The sequence below is a fragment of the Salvelinus fontinalis genome, chromosome 1, assembly GCF_029448725.1.
Source record: "Salvelinus fontinalis isolate EN_2023a chromosome 1, ASM2944872v1, whole genome shotgun sequence".
In the NCBI taxonomy this organism is placed as follows: domain Eukaryota; kingdom Metazoa; phylum Chordata; class Actinopteri; order Salmoniformes; family Salmonidae; genus Salvelinus; species Salvelinus fontinalis.
This window is the reverse complement of record NC_074665.1, coordinates 99,844,225-99,863,705: the sequence shown is the minus strand read 5'-3', so window position 1 is coordinate 99,863,705 and position 19,481 is coordinate 99,844,225. Positions and strand designations below refer to the sequence as shown.

At 44.6% G+C, this 19,481-nt stretch overlaps 1 protein-coding gene across 1 annotated transcript in view; it reads left to right on the top strand.

Annotated features, from left to right (window-relative positions):
• LOC129865284 (butyrophilin subfamily 3 member A2-like) overlaps nucleotides 1-19,338 on the top strand; it is a 31,537-nt gene extending 12,199 nt beyond the window's left edge. Inside the window, exons 10-22 of the mRNA XM_055937943.1 lie at nucleotides 1,853-1,873; nucleotides 2,076-2,096; nucleotides 2,862-2,882; nucleotides 3,054-3,074; nucleotides 6,650-6,670; nucleotides 7,179-7,199; nucleotides 7,440-7,460; nucleotides 16,423-16,443; nucleotides 16,646-16,666; nucleotides 16,904-16,924; nucleotides 17,739-17,759; nucleotides 18,005-18,025; nucleotides 18,895-19,338. Coding sequence (XP_055793918.1) covers nucleotides 1,853-1,873; nucleotides 2,076-2,096; nucleotides 2,862-2,882; nucleotides 3,054-3,074; nucleotides 6,650-6,670; nucleotides 7,179-7,199; nucleotides 7,440-7,460; nucleotides 16,423-16,443; nucleotides 16,646-16,666; nucleotides 16,904-16,924; nucleotides 17,739-17,759; nucleotides 18,005-18,025; nucleotides 18,895-18,923 — 281 coding nt within the window. The 3' untranslated portion in view covers nucleotides 18,924-19,338. The remainder of the gene's footprint in view (nucleotides 1-1,852; nucleotides 1,874-2,075; nucleotides 2,097-2,861; nucleotides 2,883-3,053; nucleotides 3,075-6,649; nucleotides 6,671-7,178; nucleotides 7,200-7,439; nucleotides 7,461-16,422; nucleotides 16,444-16,645; nucleotides 16,667-16,903; nucleotides 16,925-17,738; nucleotides 17,760-18,004; nucleotides 18,026-18,894) is intronic.
• The last annotated feature ends 143 nt before the right edge of the window (nucleotides 19,339-19,481 follow it).

Genomic DNA, 19,481 nt, shown 5'->3' with positions numbered 1-19,481 from the left:
CATTTAATGAAATTAAGAAGTGGTGGGAGGGTAGAATATCTTCATTGTAGAAGTTGTCTCACAGAGATACGCTGGACTCATTAAGGTGCGTGAAACTCAATTAGGATTTGAGATATTAGTGAAGTGATATGAGACAAGGAGTCCCAGAGAGAGACTACATCTTCTAGTGTTCATGTTCAAACCAAATCAAATTTTATTGGTCACATACATAGGGTTAGCAGATGTTAATGCGAGTGTAGCGAAATGCTTGTGCTTCTAGTTCCAACGGTGCAGTAATATACATGTGATATGAGTAAAGTAAGATATGTAAACATTACTAAAGTGGCATTATTTAAAGTGGCATTCTACAGTGACTGTTGATCCATTTATTGAAGTGTCAAGTGATTGGGTCTCAGTGTAGGCAGCAGCCTCTCTGAGTTAGTGATGGCTGTTTAACAGTCTGAGGGCCTTGAGATAGAAGCTGTTTTTCAGTCTCTCAGTCCCAGCTTTGATGCACCTGTACTGACCTCGCCTTCTGGATGATAGCGGTGTGAACAGGCAGTGGTTGTTGTCCTTTATAATCTTTTTGGCCTTCCTGTGACATCGGGTGCTGTAGGTGTCCTGCAGGGCAGGTCGTTTTTTCAGCCTCCTGAGGTTAAAGAGGGACTGTTGTGCCTTATTCACTTCACTGTCTGTGTGGGTGGAACATTTCAGTATGTCTGTGATGTGTACATCCAGTCTTAAAACTTTCACCTTATTCACTGCTGTCCCTTCGATGTGGATAGGGGGGTGCTCCCTATGCTGTTTCTTGAAGTCCATGATCATCTCCTTTGTTTAGCTGACGTTGAGTGAAGGTTGTTTTCCTGACACTACACTCTGAGGGCCCTCACCTCCTCCCTGTAGACTGTCTCGTCATTGTTTGTAATCAAGTCCACAACTGTTGTGTCGCCTGGAAAATTGATGATTGAGTTGGAGGCGAGCGTGGCCACGCAGTCGTGGGTGAACAGGAAGAACAGGAGAGGGCTGAGCAGACACCCTTGTGGGGCCCCAGTGTTGAGGGTCAGCCAAGTGGAGATGTTGTTTCCTACCTTCACCACCTGGGGGGGGGGGCGGCCCGTCAGAAAGTCCAGAACCCAGTTGCAGAGGTAGGGGTTGAGACCCAGGGCCACCAGCTTGATGATGAGCTTGGAGGGTACTATGGAGTTGAATGCTGAGCTGTAGTCAATAAACAGCATTCTTATATAGGTATTATTATTGTCCAGATGGGATAGGGCAGTGTGCAGTGTGATTACAATTGCGTAATCTGTGGACCTTTTGGGGCGGTAAGCAAATTGGAGTGGGTCTAGGGTGTCAGGTAAGCTGGCGGTGATATGATCCTTGACTAGCCTCTCAAAGCACTTCATGATGACAGAAGTGAGTGCTACGGGCGTTATTCATTTAGAACAATTATCTTTGCCTTCTTGGGTACAGCAACAGTGGTAGCCATCTTGAAGCATGTGGGGACAACAGACTGGGATAGTGAGCGATTGAATATGTCTGTAAACACACCAGCCAGCTGGTCTGCGAATGCTCTGAGGACGCAGCTAGGGATGCCGTCTGGGCCAGCAGCCTTGCGAGGGTTAACATGTTTAAATGTTTCACTCACGTCAGCCACTGAGAAGGAGAGGGGGGGCCGCAGTCTTTGTTAGCGAGCCGCTAAGGTGGCACTGTATTATCCTCAAAGCAGGCAAAGAAGGTGTTTAGTTTGTCTGGAAGCGTGACGTCGGTATCAGTGACGTGGCTGTTTTTGTTTTTGTAGTCTGTGATTTCCTGTGGACCCTGTAACATGTTAATGATGTTCTCACTGTCTTCCATCTGCTCTACATGTTTACAGAGGAACTCAGGAAGGAGAGGAGTAAGTAGTCTCTTCAGATCATCACTTTGCTAGAATTATGTGAAGCATTTAAACTCTTTTTTTGTTGCTGAGCACATTTAAGATGTTCTTTCTGATGTTGGAACATTGATATGAGACAAGGAGTCCCAGAGAGAGACTACATCTACTAGTGTTCATGTTAATGATGTTCTCACTGTCTTCCATCTACTCTACATGTTTACAGATAAGATCAGGGAGGAGAAGGGTAAGTAGTGTCTTCAGATCATCACTTTGCTAAATTTATGTAACCACATTTTTTTTGGAGCACAAAGGGACAATCGGTAGTTGCTAAATCCGTTTTTTGACTTTTAAAATAATTTTGTACCCATTGATTCTTGAAGAATATAACTTATAAATGATTAAAGAGCTTAGTTTAACTGTTGTACTCCATCAGAACCCCAAATAGAACCTTGTTTTGTCTCAGTGTTTGTAAACAAAGTAAATGTAAGCAAACTCTGTACAGCCTCCAAACATGTATAAAACTATAATGTTGATACTGCATCATGGATGGTCAGTCCTTGCATCCATATCTCTGTCTATGAATTTGAGAGTGATTTTATTTCTCCAGCCCCTCCCTCAGCTTTTCACCAAAACAACAGTGGCTGGGATCATGCTTTGTTATTGTTTCAACTTCTGATCGGCCCTTGGTGTTCCTTCTGATGTTGGAACAGTGGTATGAGACAAGGGCCGGGATTCACTTCAAGGCGAATTATAACAAAGCACACTATAACAGACTTTTAAAGGTAGCTTAAGTTTGAGTCAACATGTGCAGTGTTTATCATGAATGCGATCACTGTAAATGCCGGTGGAAAATGTCTTTGAAAAGTACATTGTCAGCTGTGAAGTGCCCTGCCGTATAACGCACATTGAATTGAATCCCTGACCAAGGAGTCCCAGAGAGAGACTAAGTCTACTAGTGTTCATGTTAATGATGTTCTCACTGTCTTCCATCTACTCTACATATTTACAGCTAACCTCTCGGCCCAGAATAGTAAGTAGTGTGTTCAGATCATCATTTTGATAACATTATTAGAACCACACGTCTAATTATCTCTAATCTACAGACTTTAAGTAGGAAAACATGTAAAAAGGTTATTTTGAACACATTGAAGATGTGTTAATGATGTTCTCACTGTCTTCCATCTACTCTGCATGTTTACAGATTACCTCAAGGATGAGAAGGGTAAGTAGTGTCTTCAAATCATCATGCTGCTAGCATTATGTAAACCAATGTCTCTGCTATAGATGTACAGTTTCTTCAGAAAGTATTCACACCCATTGACTTTTTCCACATTTTGTTGTGTTACAAAATAAGATTCAAATGTGTTTAATTGTCATTTTTGGTTAATGATCTACACAAAATATTGGAGTAGAAAAATACTAACATGTATTACAGATTATTGACAAATAAAAACACTAATGTACAGTATCTTTATTAGATTACTATTCAACCCCCTGAGTCAATACATGTTACCTTTGGCAGCAATTAAAGCTGTTAGTCTTTTTGGGTAAGTCTCTAAAAGCCTAGCACATCTGGATTGTACAATATTTGCCCATTTATTGTTTTAAATATTCTTCAAGCTCTGTCATAGATTTTCAACCTGATTTAAGTAAAAACTGTAACTAGTCCATTCAGGAACATTCAATGTCATCTTGGTAAGCAACTCCAGTGTAGATTTGGTCTTCTGTTTTAGGTTATTGTCCTGCTGAAAGGTGAATTTGTCTCTCAGTGTCTGTTGGAAAGCAGAATGAACCAGGTTTTCCTCTAGGTATTAAACTGTGCTTAGCTCTATTCTGGGTATTTTTATCCTAAAAAACTCCCCAGCCCTTGCCGATGACAAGCATAACCATAACATGTTGCAGCCACCACCATGCTAGCAAATATATAGGGTGGTACTCAGTGATGTGTTGGATTTTCCCAAAACATAACGCTTTGTATTCAGGACACAAAGTACATTTATTTGTCACATTTTTTGCAGTATTACTATAGTTCCTTGTTGCAAACAGGATGTATGTTTTGGTATATGTTTATTCTGAACAGGCTTCCTTCTTTTCACTCATTTATGTTTGTATTATGGAGTAACTACAATATCTTTGATCCATCCTCTCTTTTCTCCTATCACAACTATTAAACTCCATAACTGTTTTACCATTGGCCTTATGGTGAAATCCCTGATAAGTTTCCTTCCTCTCCGACAATTGAGTTACGAAGTACTACTGTATCTTTGTATTGACTGGGTGTATTGATACACCATCTAAAAGTGTAATTAATAACTTCAACCATGCACAAAGGGATATTCAGCAGAATTATTTTCCACAGATTGAATCTGTGCTGAAATTCACTACTCGATTGAGGGATGTTACAGAGTAAATTGTAGGGGGACAGAGATGGGGTAGTCATGAAAAAATCATGTTAGCCACTATTATTGAACACAGAATTAGTCCATGCAACTTATTATGTGATTTGCTAAGATCCACTTTGACATTATGGGGTATTGTGTGTAGATCAGTAACAATATGGGGTATTGTGTGTTAATCAGTAACATTATGGGGTATTGTGTGTAGATCAGTAACATTATGGGGTATTGTGTGTAGATCTGTAACATTATGGGGTATTGTGTGTAGATCAGTAACATTATGGGGTATTGTGTGTAGATCAGTAACATTATGGGGTATTGTGGGTAGATCAGTAACGTTATGGGGTATTGTGTGTAGATCAGTAACATTATGGGGTATTGTGTGTTAATCAGTAACATTATGGGGTATTGTGTGTAGATCAGTAACATCATGGGGTATTGTGTGTAGATCAGTAACATTATGGGGTATTGTGTGTAGATCAGTAACATTATGGGGTATTGTGTGTAGATCAGTAACATTATGGGGTATTGTGTGTACATCAGTAACATTATGGGGTATTGCGTGTTAATCAGTAACAATATGGGGTATTGTGTGTTAATCAGTAACATTATGGGGTATTGTGTGTAGATCAGTAACATTATGGGGTATTGTGTGTAGATCTGTAACATTATGGGGTATTGTGTGTTAACCAGTAACATTATGGGGTATTGTGTGTTAATCAGTAACATTATGGGGTATTGTGTGTTAATCAGTAACATTATGGGGTATTGTGTGTTAATCAGTAACATTATGGGGTATTGTGTGTTAATCAGTAACATTATGGGGTATTGTGTGTAGATCAGTAACATTATGGGGTATTGTGTGTAGATCAGTAACATTATGGGGTATTGTGTGTAGATCAGTAACATTATGGGGTATTGTGTGTAGATCAGTAACATTATGGGGTATTGTGTGTAGATCAGTAACATTATGGGGTATTGTGTGTTAATCAGTAACATTATGGGGTATTGTGGGTTAATCAGTAACATTATGGGGTATTGTGGGTTAATCAGTAACATTATGGGGTATTGTGTGTTAATCAGTAACATTATGGGGTATTGTGTGTTAATCAGTAACATTATGGGGTATTGTGGGTTAATCAGTAACATTATGGGGTATTGTGTGTAGATCAGTAACATTATGGGGTATTGTGTGTTAATCAGTAACATTATGGGGTATTGTGTGTTAATCTGTAACATTATGGGGTATTGTGTGTTAATCGGTAACATTATGGGGTATTGTGTGTTAATCAGTAACATTATTGGGTATTGTGTGTAGATCAGTAACATTATGGGGTATTGTGTGTAGATCAGTAACATTATTGGGTATTGTGTGTAGATCAGTAACATTATGGGGTATTGTGGGTTAATCACTAACATTATGGGGTATTGTGGGTTAATCAGTAACATTATGGGGTATTGTGGGTTAATCACTAACATTATGGGGTATTGTGGGTTAATCACTAACATTATGGGGTATTGTGTGTTAATCAGTAACATTATGGGGTATTGTGGGTTAATCAGTAACATTATGGGGTATTGTGTGTAGATCAGTAACATTATGAGGTATTGTGTGTTAATCAGTAACATTATGGGGTATTGTGTGTTAATCTGTAACATTATGGGGTAATGTGTGTTAATCGGTAACATTATGGGGTATTGTGTGTTAATCAGTAACATTATGGGGTATTGTGTGTTAATCTGTAACATTATGGGGTATTGTGTGTTAATCGGTAACATTATGGGGTATTGTGTGTTAATCAGTAACATTATTGGGTATTGTGTGTAGATCAGTAACATTATGGGGTATTGTGTGTAGATCAGTAACATTATTGGGTATTGTGTGTAGATCAGTAACATTATGGGGTATTGTGTGTTAATCAGTAACATTATGGGGTATTGTGGGTTAATCACTAACATTATGGGGTATTGTGTGTTAATCAGTAACATTATTGGGTATTGTGTGTTAATCAGTAACATTATGGGGTATTGTGTGTAGATCAGTAACATTATGGGGTATTGTGTGTAGATCAGTAACATTATGGGGTATTGTGTGTTAATCAGTAACATTATGGGGTATTGTGTGTAGATCAGTAACATTATGGGGTATTGTGTGTTCTAAATGTGTGTGTTCTTAATTTCATCTATTTTAAATTCAGGCTGTAACACAACACTGTGGAGAAAGTCATGGGGTGTGAATATGTTCTGAAGGCACTAGAAAAACACCCATATTAATGTTCCTTAACTGTTATCTCAAGTTGGAACATTGATATGAGTCAAGGAGTCCCAGAGAGAGACTACATCTTCTAGTGTTCATGTTAATGATGTTCTCACTGTCTTCATCTACTCTACATGTTTACAGATCGCCTCAGTAAGGAGAAAGGTAAGTAGTATCTTTAAATCATCACGTTGATAACATTATGTACACCAATGTGTCTTCTATTACTTCTAAAGATGTAGAACCCACATAATGTTGTTCACATTAATGTTCCCTGACTTTTCATATTATCTGTATCTACAGTTAAGGTTGAAAAGGATCTCACCAGTAAACTGGGTCATTAGTGTCCTTCTTATCCCAGTGTCTTCAGACCATAGAATGATGTTCTAGAACAGGATGTGTTGAGGCTGTAGAGGACCACTAGACTAGAGAGAGGCAGTCTCTGATACACCTGGACCAGTCACATTTAATTAATGAAATTAAGAGGAGGAAGGGTGGAATATCTTCATTGGAGAAGTTGTCTCACAGAGGTATGCTGGACTTGTTTATGTGTGTCGAACATTAGACATTAGAGAAGTGTTATGAGACAAGGAGTCCCAGAGAGAGACTAGATCTTCTAGTGTTCATGTTAATGATGTTCTCTCTGTCCTCCATCTATTCTACATGTTTACAGAGGACCTCAAGAAGGAGATGGGTAAGTAGTGTCTTCAGATCATCAATTTGATAACAATATTAGAACCAAAAAAGTAGAATTTTCTCTAATATACCGACCTTAAGTAGGAAAACGTGTACTGTTTTTTTGAGCACATTGAAGATGCTCCTTCTGATGTTGGAACAGTGATTTGAGACAAGGAGTCCCAGAGAGAGACTACATCTTCTAGTGTTCATGTTAATGATGTTCTCACTGTCTTCCATCTACTCTACATGTTTACAGATGTCATCACTGGGAAGCTAGGTAAGTAGTGTCTTCAGATTATCATCTTAATAACAACATTATGTGAACCAATGTTTCTTCTAGGGAAGTAGAACTAACATAAATGTTGACGTTCTAGAACAAGATGTGTTGAGGATGTAGAGGACCACTAGACTAGAGAGAGGTAGTCTCTGATGCACCTGGATCACTGATGGACCAGTCACATTAATGTTGATGTTCTAGAACAGGATGTGTTGAGACTGTAGAGGACCACTAGACTAGAGAGAGGTAGTCTCTGATACACCTGGATCACTGATGGACCAGACACATTAATGTTGAGGTTCTAGAACAGGATGTGTTGAGGCTGTAGAGGACCACTAGACTAGAGAGAGGTAGTCTCTGATACACCTGTATCACTGATGGACCAGTCACATTAATGTTGATGTTCTGGAACAGAATGTGTAGAGACTGTAGAGGACCACTAGACTAGAGAGAGGTAGTCTCTGATACACCTGGATCACTGATGGACCAGTCACATTAACGTTGATGTTCTAGAACAGGATGTGTTGAGACTGTAGAGGACCACTAGACTAGAGAGGGGTAGTCTCTGATACACCTGCATCATTGATGGACCAGTCACATTTATTTAATGAAATTAAGAAGTGGAGGTAGGGTAGAATATCTTTATTGGAGAAGTTGTCTCACAGAGGTACGCTGGACTCATTAAGGTGCGTGAAACTCAATTAGGATTTGAGACATTAGTGAAGTGATATGAGTATAGAATAACTATCTTCAAAGTAATGACTGGGGACGTCGGGTTTGATATGAAAGCTTCTTTTAGTAATAATTCTTGATCATGTTACATTTAACAGCTTTAGATTCTACAGAGCAATGCAAATAAGATGCTAGCGCAAAGGAGCCAAAAATTACCTGTTAATTGCACTTAACTAGCCCGTTCACTCACTACTTCCTGTTGCAAGGCATTCTGGAACTTGCAGTCAAAAGCGTAATTCAATACGAACCAATACAATTACATACGTAAATAACTGTAAAGAAATATCTTTAGATACAGCTCAATGAATTAACTTAAACATTAACTCTGTAACACATTAAAGTTACAACAATGAGACGAGGAGTCCCAGAGAGAGACTACATCTTCTAGTGTTCATGTTCAAACCAAATCAAATTTTATTGGTCACATACATAGGGTTAGCAGATGTTAATGCGAGTGTAGCGAAATGCTTGTGCTTCTAGTTCCAACGGTGCAGTAATATACATGTGATATGAGTAAAGTAAGATATGTGAACATTACTAAAGTGGCATTATTTAAAGTGGCATTCTACAGTGTGTTACGCTTCCAATGGTGAATGAAGGAGTCAGGCGCAGAGAGCAGGGTAGTTTCGAGCAAGTGGATATATTTTAATATTCCAAAATAGAATAAGAACGAGACGGCTACGCCACACAACAAAAGGGCGCGTCAACATCCAGTCCACAATAAACAAGGACAAAATCCACACGATGTACAAACACCACAAACAGAATAACAAGCCCGCACAAAAACCAGCGGGCCTACTTCCCTTAAATAGCCTACCCACAAAACTAAACTCAAAACAGGTGTACCCAATCAGCCCAAACTAACAGAAACAAAAAGAAGAGAATCGATGGCAGCTAATAGGCCGGTGACGACGACCGCCGAGCGCCGCCCGAACAGGAAGAGGCACCATCTTCGGCGGGATTCGTGACAGTACCCCCCCTCTGACGCGCGGCTCCCGCAGCGCGCCGAACCCGGCCTCGAGGACGACCCGGAGGGCGAGGCGCAGGGCAATCCGGGTGGCGGCGGTGGAAATCAACCAAGAGTGAAGGATCTAAAATGTCCCTCCCCGGTACCCAGCATTTCTCCTCCGGACCGTACCCCTCCCAGTCAACGAGGTACTGCAGGCCCCCCACCCGGCGTCTCGAGTCCAGAATAGCTCGCACTGTGTACGCTGGGGACCCCTCGATGTCCAGAGGGGCGGAGGGACCTCCGGTACCTCACCGTCCTGCAGGGGACCAGCTACCACCGGCCTGAGGAGAGACACATGAAACGAGGGGTTAATACGATAGTAAGAAGGGAGTTGCAATCTATAACACACCTCGTTTATCCTCCTCAGGACTTTACATGGCCCCACACACTGCGGCCCCAGCTTCCGGCAGGGCAGGCGGAGGGGCAGGTTTCGGGTCGAGAGCCAGACCCTGTCCCGCTCTTCTTCTGCCGTTCACTGGCCTGCCTGAGAGAATCCTGGACTGCCCGCCAGGTCTCCCTAGAGCGCTGTACCCACTCCTCCACCGCAGGAGCTTCGGTCTGGCTCTGATGCCACGGAGCCAGGACCGGCTGGTACCCTAGTACGCATTCAAATGGCGACATGTTAGTTGAGGAGTGGCAGAGTGAGTTCTGGGCCAACTCTGCCCACGGGACGTACCTCGCCCATTCTCCTGGCCGGTCCTGGCAATACGACCTCAGAAACCTACCCACTTCCTGGTTCACTCTTTCCACCTGCCCATTACTTTCGGGGTGATACCCAGAGGTAAGGCTGACCGAGACCCCCAGACGCTCCATAAACGCCCTCCACACCCGGGACGTGAACTGGGGACATCGATCAGATACGATGTCCTCCGGCACCCCGTAATGCCGGAAAACGTGGGTAAATAGAGCCTCCGCAGTCTGTAGGGCCGTAGGGAGACCAGGCAATGGAAGGAGACGACAGGACTTAGAAAACCGATCCACAACGACCAAAACAGTAGTGTTCCCCTGAGACGGGGGAAGATCAGTCAGGAAATCTACCGATAAATGAGACCATGGCCGTTGTGGAACCGGAAGGGGTTGTAACTTCCCTCTCGGCAGGTGCCTAGGAGCCTTACTCTGTGCGCATACCGAGCAGGAAGAGACATAGAGTCTCACGTCCTTAGCCAAGGTGGGCCACCAGTATTTCCTCCTAAGACCACGCACTGTTCTCTCAATCCCCGGATGACCCGAAGCAGGTAGTGTGTGAGCCCACCGAATCAATCGATCACGGACACCAAGCGGTACGTACCTAAGGCCAGTCGGACACTGGGAAGGCGCAGGTTCTACCCTCAACGCCCGCTCGATGTCTGCGTCCACCTCCCATACCACCGGGGCCACCAGACAAGAGGCTGGAAGGATGGGAGTCGGATCGATGGGCCGGTCATCCGTGTCATAGAGACGGGACAGCGCATCGGCCCTAGTGTTGAGGGAACCTGGTCGGTAAGAGATCGTGAATCTAAAGCGTGTAAAGAACATGGCCCACCTAGCCTGACGCGGATTCAGTCTCTTCGCCGCTCGGATATACTCCAGATTGCGGTGGTCAGTCCAGATGAGGAAAGGGTGTTTAGCCCCCTCAAGCCAGTGTCTCCACACCTTCAGGGCTTTTACCATAGCTAGTAACTCCCGGTCCCCCACATCATAGTTCCGCTCCGCCGGACCCAGCTTCTTAGAAAAGAAAGCACAGGGACGGAGCTTCGGTGGCGTGCCCGAGCGCTGTGATAGCACGGCTCCAACACCAGCCTCGGACGCATCCACCTCCACTATGAACGCTAACGAAGGGTTCAGATGCGCCAACACGGGAGCCTCAGTAAACCGTGCCTTCAACTGGTTGAAGGCTCCATCTGCCTCGGCCGACCACCGTAGACGCACCGGCCCCCCCTTCAGCAGTGAGGTAATGGGCGCCGCCACTTGACCAAAACCCCGGATAACCCTCCGGTAGTAATTGGCAAACCCTAAAAACCGCTGCACCTCCTTTACCGTGGTCGGAGTCGGCTAATTACGCACTGCGTTAACACGGTCACACTCCATCACCACCCCCGAAGTGGAAATGCGATAACCCAGGAAGGAAACAGCTGGTTTGGAGAACACACATTTCTCATCCTTGACGTATAGGTCATGCTCCAGCAGTCGCCCAAGCACCCTGCGCACCAGGGAGACATGCGCGGCGCGTGTGGCAGAATAGATCAAGATGTCATCAATATATACTACCACACCCTGCCCCTGCATGTCCCTGAGAATCTCATCTACAAAGGATTGGAAGACGGCTGGAGTATTCTTCAACCCATACGGCATGACGAGGTACTCATAGTGGCCTGATGTGGTACTAAACGCTGTTTTCCACTCGTCTCCTCCCCGAATACGCACCAGATTATACGTGCTCCTGAGGTCCAGTTTTGTGAAAAAACGCGCTCCGTGAAATGATTCCATTGCCGTAGCGATGAGAGGTAGCGGATAACTAAATCCCACTGTGATTGAATTTAGACCTCGATAATCAATGCACGGACGCAGTCCTCCCTCCTTTTTTCTCACAAAAAAGAAACTCGAGGAGGCGGGTGACATGGAGGGCCGAATGAACCCTTGTCTCAGAGATTCCGTGACATATGTCTCCATAGCTAACGTCTCCTCCTGTGACAATGGGTACACGTGACTCCTGGGAAGTGCAGCGTTCTCCTGGAGGTTTATCACGCAATCCCACCGTCGATGAGGTGGTAATTTGGTCGCTTTTTTCTTACTAAAAGCGATAGCCAAATCGGCATATTCTGGGGAAATGCGCACAGTGGAAACCTGGTCTGGACTCTCCACCGACGTGGCACTGATGGAAACTCCCACACACCTACCTGAACACTCATCTGACCACCCCTGAAGAGCTCCCTGTCTCCAGGAAATGAGAGGATTGTGAATGGCTAGCCAGGGAACCCCCAACATCACTGGAAACCCAGGTGAATCAATAAGGTAGAAACTGATCTGCTCCCTATGATCCCCCTGTGTTACCATGTCCAGCGGAATCGTGGCCTCCGTGACCAGCCCTGACCCTAGCGGTCGGCTATCTAAGGAGTGCACGGGGAAAGGTGGGTCTATCTGCACTAGCGGAATACCCAACTTACGGGCGAGTCCGCGATCCATAAAACTCCCAGCTGCGCCTGAGTCGACTAGCGCCTTATGCTGGTGTCCCCCAGGGCTCTGTTCTAGGCCCTCTCCTATTCTCGCTATACACCAAGTCACTTGGCTCTGTCATAACCTCACATGGTCTCTCCTATCATTGCTATGCAGACGACACACAATTAATCTTCTCCTTTCCCCCTTCTGATGACCAGGTGGCGAATCGCATCTCTGCATGTCTGGCAGACATATCAGTGTGGATGACGGATCACCACCTCAAGCTGAACCTCGGCAAGACGGAGCTGCTCTTCCTCCCGGGGAAGGACTGCCCGTTCCATGATCTCGCCATCACGGTTGACAACTCCATTGTGTCCTCCTCCCAGAGCGCTAAGAACCTTGGCGTGATCCTGGACAACACCCTGTCGTTCTCAACTAACATCAAGGCGGTGGCCCGTTCCTGTAGGTTCATGCTCTACAACATCCGCAGAGTACGACCCTGCCTCACACAGGAAGCGGCGCAGGTCCTAATCCAGGCACTTGTCATCTCCCGTCTGGATTACTGCAACTCGCTGTTGGCTGGGCTCCCTGCCTGTGCCATTAAACCCCTACAACTCATCCAGAACGCCGCAGCCCGTCTGGTGTTCAACCTTCCCAAGTTCTCTCACGTCACCCCGCTCCTCCGCTCTCTCCACTGGCTTCCAGTTGAAGCTCGCATCCGCTACAAGACCATGGTGCTTGCCTACGGAGCTGTGAGGGGAACGGCACCTCAGTACCTCCAGGCTCTGATCAGGCCCTACACCCAAACAAGGGCACTGCGTTCATCCACCTCTGGCCTGCTCGCCTCCCTACCACTGAGGAAGTACAGTTCCCGCTCAGCCCAGTCAAAACTGTTCGCTGCTCTGGCCCCCCAATGGTGGAACAAACTCCCTCACGACGCCAGGACAGCGGAGTCAATCACCACCTTCCGGAGACACCTGAAACCCCACCTCTTTAAGGAATACCTAGGATAGGATAAAGTAATCCTTCTGACCCCCCCCCTTAAAAGATTTAGATGCACTGTTTGTAAAGTGGCTGTTCCACTGGATGTCATAAGGTGAATGCACCAATTTGTAAGTCGCTCTGGATAAGAGCGTCTGCTAAATGACTTAAATGTAAATGTAAATGTAATGCTGAAGAGAGGGGAAAAACGCAGGGTAAAGAATAACCAAAAACATGTGACAAACAGAGAGCTCTGGGTGAGTCTTGTGCCTACTCACCTGGGGTGGCCGAGGAGTATTCCGCCTGCCATCTCGACTCCCAGATGGACTCCTCCAGCACCGGTCCGAAGTGTGTCCTCTCCGGCCACAGTAGGTGCAAGAGGAGCCACCTCCTCCGGTCTCCCTAGATGCAGCTCCTCCCAACTCCATCGGAGTTGGAGCGGGAGGGCTGGGAGGTGGAATTGACAGGGCCCCCTCTGAACGCCCGCGGGCAGATAGCAGGTTATCTAGTCGGATCGACATGTCTATCAGTTCATCGAGGGAGAGTGTGGTGTCCCTACAAGCTAGCTCCCGACGGACGTCCTCCCTGAGGCTGCAACGATAATGGTCTATTAAGACCCTGTCATTCCACCCCACACCAGCAGCCAAGGTCCGGAACTCCAACGTGAAGTCTTTCACACTCCTCGTCTCCTGTCTGAGGTGGAACAGTCGCTCACCCACCGCACGGCCCTCCTGAGGGTGGTCGAATACGGCCCGAAAGCGGCGGGTGAACTCTGGGTAGTGGTCCCGAACCGAGTCTGGGCCGTTCCATACCGCGTTGGCCCATTCCAGGGCTCTACCCGTCAGACAGGAGATGAGGAGGCTAACACTCTCCTCTCCCGAGGGAGTCGGATGAACGGTAGCCAAGTAGAGCTCCAACTGGAGCAAAAACCCCTGGCACCCAGCCACCGCGCCGTCGTACTCCCTCGGGAGCGCGAGACGCAATGCGCCGGAACCAGACGCTGACGTGGATGGAGTAGGTTGCGACATCTGTGAAGGAGCTGGGGTAGACGTCGGGAAACCACTCCTCTCCCATCGCTCCATCCTCTCCATCATCATGTCCATCGCCGATCCAATCCTATGGAGAACGGCGGTGTGATGGAGGACACGCTCCTCCATCGATGGAAGAGGGGTGGTCGCTGCTTCTGCTGACTCCATGGTAGGTGCGGGCTTCTGTTACGCTTCCAATGGTGAATGAAGGAGTCAGGCGCAGAGAGCAGGGTAGTTTCGAGCAAGTGGATATATTTTAATATTCCAAAATAGAATAAGAACGAGACGGCTACGCCACACAACAAAAGGGCGCGTCAACATCCAATCCACAATAAACAAGGACAAAATCCACACGATGTACAAACACCACAAACAGAATCACAAGCCCGCACAAAAACCAGCGGGCCTACTTCCCTTAAATAGCCTACCCACAAAACTAAACTCAAAACAGGTGTACCCAATCAGCCCAAAGAAACAAAAAGAAGAGAATCGATGGCAGCTAATAGGCCGGTGACGACGACCGCCGAGCGCCGCCCGAACAGGAAGAGGCACCATCTTCGGCGGGATTCGTGACTCAGTGACTGTTGATCCATTTATTGAAGTGTCTAGTGATTGGGTCTCAGTGTAGGCAGCAGCCTCTCTGAGTTAGTGATGGCTGTTTAACAGTCTGAGGGCCTTGAGATAGAAGCTGTTTTTCAGTCTCTCAGTCCCAGCTTTGATGCACCTGTACTGACCTCGCCTTCTGGATGATAGCGGTGTGAACAGGCAGTGGTTGTTGTCATTTATAATCTTTTTGGCCTTCCTGTGACATCGGGTGCTGTAGGTGTCCTGCAGGGCAGGTCGTTTTTTCAGCCTCCTGAGGTTAAAGAGGGACTGTTGTGCCTTATTCACTTCACTGTCTGTGTGGGTGGAACATTTCAGTATGTCTGTGATATGTACATCGAGTCTTAAAACTTTCACCTTATTCACTGCTGTCCCTTCGATGTGGATAGGGGGGTGCTCCCTATGCTGTTTCTTGAAGTCCATGATCATCTCCTTTGTTTAGCTGACGTTGAGTGAGAGGTTGTTTTCCTGACACCACACTCCGAGTGCCCTCACCTCCTCCCTGTAGACTGTCTCATCGTTGTTGGTAATCAAGTCCACAACTGTTGTGTCGCCTGGAAAATTGATGATTGAGTTGGAGGCGAGCGTGGCCATGCAGTCGTGGGTGAACAGGAAGAACAGGAGAGGGCTGAGCAGACACCCTTGTGGGGCCCCAGTGTTGAGGGTCAGCCGAGTGGAGATGTTGTTTCCTACCTTCACCACCTGGGGGGGCGGCCCGTCAGAAGGTCCAGAACCCAGTTGCAGAGGTAGGGGTTGAGACCCAGGGCCACCAGCTTGATGATGAGCTTGGAGGGTACTATGGAGTTGAATGCTGAGCTGTAGTCAATAAACAGCATTCTTATATAGGTATTATTATTGTCCAGATGGGATAGGGCAGTGTGCAGTGTGATTACAATTGCGTAATCTGTGGACCTTTTGGGGCGGTAAGCAAATTGTAGTGGGTCTAGGGTGTCAGGTAAGCTGGCGGTGATATGATCCTTGACTAGCCTCTCAAAGCACTTCATGATGACAGAAGTGAGTGCTACGGGCGTTATTCATTTAAAACAATTATCTTTGCCTTCTTGGGTACAGCAACAGTGGTAGCCATCTTGAAGCACGTGAGGACAACAGACTGGGATAGTGAGCGATTGAATATGTCTGTAAACACACAGGCCAGCTGGTCTGCCAATGCTCTGAGGACGCAGCTAGGGATGCCGTCTGGGCCAGCAGCCTTGCGAGGGTTAACAAGTTTAAATGTTTCACTCACGTCAGCCACTGAGAAGGAGAGGGGGGGCCGCAGTCTTTGTTAGCGAGCCGCTACGGTGGCACTGTATTATCCTCAAAGCAGGCAAAGAAGGTGTTTAGTTTGTCTGGAAGCGTGACGTCGGTATCAGTGACGTGGCTGTTTTTGTTTTTGTAGTCTGTGATTTCCTGTGGACCCTGTAACATGTTAATGATGTTCTCACTGTCTTCCATCTGCTCTACATGTTTACAGAGGACCTCAGGAAGGAGAGGAGTAAGTAGTCTCTTCAGATCATCACTTTGCTAGAATTATGTGAAGCATTTAAACTCTTTTTTTGTTGCTGAGCACATTTAAGATGTTCTTTCTGATGTTGGAACAGTGGTATGAGACAAGGAGTCCCAGAGAGAGACTACATCTACTAGTGTTCATGTTAATGATGTTCTCACTGTCTTCCATCTACTCTACATGTTTACAGTTAACCTCTGGGCCCAGAATAGTAAGTAGTGTCTTCAGATCATCACCTTGATAACATTATATAAACCAATGTCTCTTCTATAGATGTAACTTCTAGTGGAGTAGAAAACACATCATGTTGTTCATATTAATGTTCCCTGACATTTATCTGATGTTGTAACATTGATATGAGACAAGGAGTCCCAGAGAGAGACTACATCTACTAGTGTTCATGTTAATGATGTTCTCACTGTCTTCCATCTACTCTACATGTTTACAGATAAGATCAGGGAGGAGAAGGGTAAGTAGTGTCTTCAGATCATCACTTTGCTAAATTTATGTAACCACATTTTTTTTGGAGCACAAAGGGACAATCGGTAGTTGCTATATCCGTTTTTTGACTTTTAAAATAATTTTGTCCCCATTGATTCTTGAAGAATCTAACTTATAAATGATTAAAGAGCTTAGTTTAACTGTTGTACCCCATCAGAACCCCAAATAGAACCTTGTTTTGTCTCAGTGTTTGTAAACAAAGTAAATGTAAGCAAACTCTGTACAGCCTCCAAACATGTATAAAACTATAATGTTGATACAGTATCATGGATGGTCAGTCCTTGTATCCATTACATTTACATTTATCCATTCATATTCATATTCATCCATCTCTCTGTCTATGAATTTGAGAGTGATATTATTTCTCCAGCCCCTCCCTCAGCTTTTTACCAAAACAACAGTGGCTGGAATCACGCTTTGTTATTGTTTCAACTTCTGATTGGCCCTTGATGTTCCTTCTGATGTTAGAACAGTGGTATGAGACAAGGGCCGGGATTCAATTAAAATAATATCACTCAATTATAACACAGCACACTATAACAGACTTTTCAAGGTAGTTTAAGTTTGAGTCAACATGTGCAGTGTTTATCATGAATGTGATCTCTGTGAATGCCGGTGGAAAATGCCTTTAAAAAGTACATTGTCAGCTGTGAAGTGCCCTGCCGTATAATGCACATTGGATTGAATCCTTGACCAAAGAGTCCCAGAGAGAGAGACTACATCTACTAGTGTTCATGTTAATGATGTTCTCACTGTCTTCCATCTACTCTACATATTTACAGCTAACCTCTCGGCCCAGAATAGTAAGTAGTGTCTTCAGACCATCATTCTGATAACGTTGTTAGAACCACAAAAGTGTCATTATTTCTAATTTACCGACTTTAAGTAGGAAAAAATGTAAGAAGGTTATTTTGAGCACATTGAAGATGTTGGAACATTGATGTTGTAACAGTGACATGAGACAAGGAGTCCCAGAGAGAGACTACATCTACTAGTATTGATGTTAATGATGTTCTCACTGTCTTCCATCTACTCTACATGTTTACAGATTACCTCACTGAGAAGTCAGGTAAGTAGTGTCTTCAGATCATCACTCTGCTAGAATTATATCAACATTTGAACTGTAATCCAGGTCATTTGTCTCTGCTATTAGTTGAAGCACATGGATATTCACATTAATCCATTTTATAAATAAACAAAATATCTGACATTGTATTCCCAGTTGAACTTTGCTGTGAATGAAATTAGTTGAAAGCGCAGTGATAGACATTTGGGTGACAACAAAACAAAAAATCAAACATTGTTTTTCACTGGAATTTGGTTGTGCTTTTAGATGGGTTTAAAGCATTGTGAAAACACATGGGAAATGTAAATAACTTCTTGCTGTCTTTTAGAGTGGGTGAATATACTGTAGGTTGTAATCTCATTGATCAACGTCTCAACCAAATATTAACCTGTAGTGTACTCAGAGGGTAGTCTCTGATACACCTGGATCACTGATGGACCAGTCACATTAATGTTGATGTTATAGAACAGGATGTGTTGAGACTGTAGAGGACCACTAGACTAGAGAGAGGTAGTCTCTGATACACCTGGATCACTGTTGGACCAGTCACATTAATGTTGATGTTATAGAACAGGATGTATTGAGACTGTAGAGGACCACTAGACTAGAGAGAGGTAGTCTCTGATACACCTGGATCACTGATGGACCAGTCACATTTAATGAAATTAAGAATTGGTGGGATGGTAGAATATCTTCATTGTAGAAGTTGTCTCACAGAGGTACGCTGGACTCATTTAGGTGGTGAAACTCAATTAGGATTTGTGACGTTAGAGAAGTGATATGAGACAAGGAGTCCCAGAGAGAGATTACATCTACTAGTGTTCATGTTAATGATGTTCTCACTGTCTTCCATCTACTCTACATGTTTACAGATGATCTCACTGAGCAGCGAGGTAAGTAGTGTCTTCAGATCATCACGTTGCTACAACTGTCAACCATTTAAATTGTATATTTTATTTTTGGAGCACATTAAAGATGTTCCTTCTGATGTTGGGATGATTTTATAGAACAGATGTGTAGAGACTGTAGAGGACCACTAGACTAGAGGTAGTCTCTGATACACCTGGATCACTGATGGACCAGTCACATTTAATGAAATTAAGAAGTGGTTGTAGAATATCTTCATTGGAGAAGTTGTCTCACAGAGGTACGCTGGACTCATTTAGGTGGTGGAACTCAATTAGGATTTGTGACGTTAGAGAAGTGATATGAGACAAGAAGTCCCAGAGAGAGACTACATCTACTAGTGTTCATGTTAATGATGTTCTCTCTGTCTTCCATCTACTCTACATGTGTACAGATGACCTCAAGAAGGAGAAGGGTAAGTAGGGTCTTTATATCATCACTTTGCTAGAATTTTGTGAAACATTTAGTCTTTTTTTGTTGCTGAGCACATTTAAGATGTTCTTTCTGATGTTGGAACAGTGGTATGAGACAAGGAGTCCCAGAGAGAGACTAC